The 1,965-nt window shown below is 44.4% G+C and overlaps 1 protein-coding gene across 1 annotated transcript; it reads right to left on the minus strand.

Moving 5' to 3' along the window:
* Positions 1 to 292: 292 nt before the first annotated feature.
* LOC100655750 (dolichyl-diphosphooligosaccharide--protein glycosyltransferase subunit 4-like) lies at positions 293 to 882 on the minus strand. Its single transcript, XM_003414752.4, has one exon. The coding sequence runs from the start codon at positions 476 to 478 to the stop codon at positions 365 to 367; it is 114 nt and encodes a 37-aa protein (XP_003414800.1). The 5' UTR covers positions 479 to 882; the 3' UTR covers positions 293 to 364.
* Between the last annotated feature and the right edge of the window lie 1,083 nt (positions 883 to 1,965).

Here is a 1,965-nt window from a genome sequence, read left to right on the forward strand (position 1 = left end):
TTCAGCTGATGGTCTTCCCTGCTACAACCATGAGTGGAAAGGCCACTAGTTATCCCCAACTTTCATTTACCCTTCTTTTTTTTTTTTTTTTGGTGGGCGGTGGGCCACAAAAAATATATATTTTTATATTGGGGGATTAGAAAAGAAAGCAGCCCCTATACTGGGCCGTATTCAGTGGCAGCTTCTTGTTCCATATGGTTAAAGAAGACTTTTAGAAAATAAAAATTTGTTTGGAAAACTCCAGGTGTAGTTGTTTTGCATGTTGTGTTGGGTAGAAAGGATGAAATGAAGTGTAAAGGCCCCTCATATCCTCCATCTTGCCTCAAACTATGTCCTGGAACACGGGGCTAAGAAAGCACCACTCTCATTCCTGTTTCTTGGGATTGTTGATGGCCACGTAGTGATAGACAATGACAAGCAAGAAGATCAGCACGCCAATCATGTTGGCAAAGATAGTGAGCTGCACACCCGTGACCATCCTGATCAGCTCTGCTCAGCTGCAACCTTCGCTGCGCACAAGTTCAAAGTATGAGCTTCCTCTAAGTTTTAAAACCACCATCCCAGGTGCCAAATTTCCCTCTTGCCAAGTGTCTTCTTATAACTCTGCACATTTCCTGCTTCTAAACTCTGCAGTGCTTTTCTCCTCTTCCCTTCTAGAACAGTTGGGCTCTAGAGGGATCTCCCAGATGCTGGCCATCTACCTGAATTGCTTCCCATTGCCCATACTCGCTCTTTCTGGACACTGTGTTAAGTCTATCACTGAGTCAGGATCATCCCAACATGGTGGTTGAATTTCCACTTCCCGATCTCTCTTCTCCTGGCCCATTCTGCTGCCATCTATCACTTCTAACTCTGTTTCACACATTTTATGACTTTAATCTTTTACTACACAGATTTTCATAACCAACCATTAGCCTTGTGTGATGTTGTTACCTGGCATTGTCAATTCAGACTCCTGGCGACTCCATGTATTACAGTAGAACTGCTCTATAAGGTTTTCTTGGCTGTAATCTTAATGAATGCAGATTGCCAGGCATATCTTCCATAGTACTGTTGGGTGGGTTTGAACCACAAATCTTTAGGTTAGCAGTTGACCACAAAGCTGTTTGTGCAACCTAAGGACCTTTTGCATTCTAGAGGAAAGTCGATGCCTGACTTTCCCTTCTCTCGACTGGTAGCACAACTGTTAGGAGCTCTGCTGCTAACTGAATGGTCAGCTGTTGGAACCCACTAACAGCTCCACAGGAGAAAAGGCTTAGTGATCTGTTCCCATAAATATTACAGCCTAGGAAACCCTACGGGGCAGGTCTATTCTGTTATATAGGATTGCTATGAGTCAGAATCGACTCAATGGCACACAACAACAACAACGACCATCACTGATTAAGCACAGTCTTCCTTGTCCTTTCCTCCCAGGTCTTTTTCTTGCCACCTGTACCCCTGTCAGAATGTCAGCTGCATAAGGCCAGAAACCTTATATCCTCAACATTTAGCATAACGAAACCCCTTGCCCTTGGTGATTCTGACTCATAACAACCCTATAAGACAGAGCAGAACTGCCCCATAGAGTTTCCAAGGAGCACCCGGTGGATTCCAAGTGCCAACCTTTTGGTTAGCAGCCAGAGCACTTAATCACTATGCAACCCCTATCTGTCAAAAAAGAATTTGGTGTAAGTAATTTTTTGCGTATTTACTGTATTCCTCTCTGTCTCTCCCACTGAAAGGATCTTGTTCACCGCTGTAAACCCAAGTCATCACACCATTGCTGTCAAGTCGATTCTGACTCATAGCTACTCTATAGGACAGAGTAGAACTGCTCCATAGAGTTTCCAAGGCTGTAATCCTTATGCAAGCAGATTGTCACACCTTTCTTACACACAGCGGCTGGTAGATTCCAATGCTGACCTTTCAGTTAGCAGCCAAGCGCTTAACCACTTCACCACCAGGGCTCCAGTCATCACACAG

This window comes from Loxodonta africana, chromosome X (assembly GCF_030014295.1).
Source record: "Loxodonta africana isolate mLoxAfr1 chromosome X, mLoxAfr1.hap2, whole genome shotgun sequence".
Classification (NCBI taxonomy): domain Eukaryota; kingdom Metazoa; phylum Chordata; class Mammalia; order Proboscidea; family Elephantidae; genus Loxodonta; species Loxodonta africana.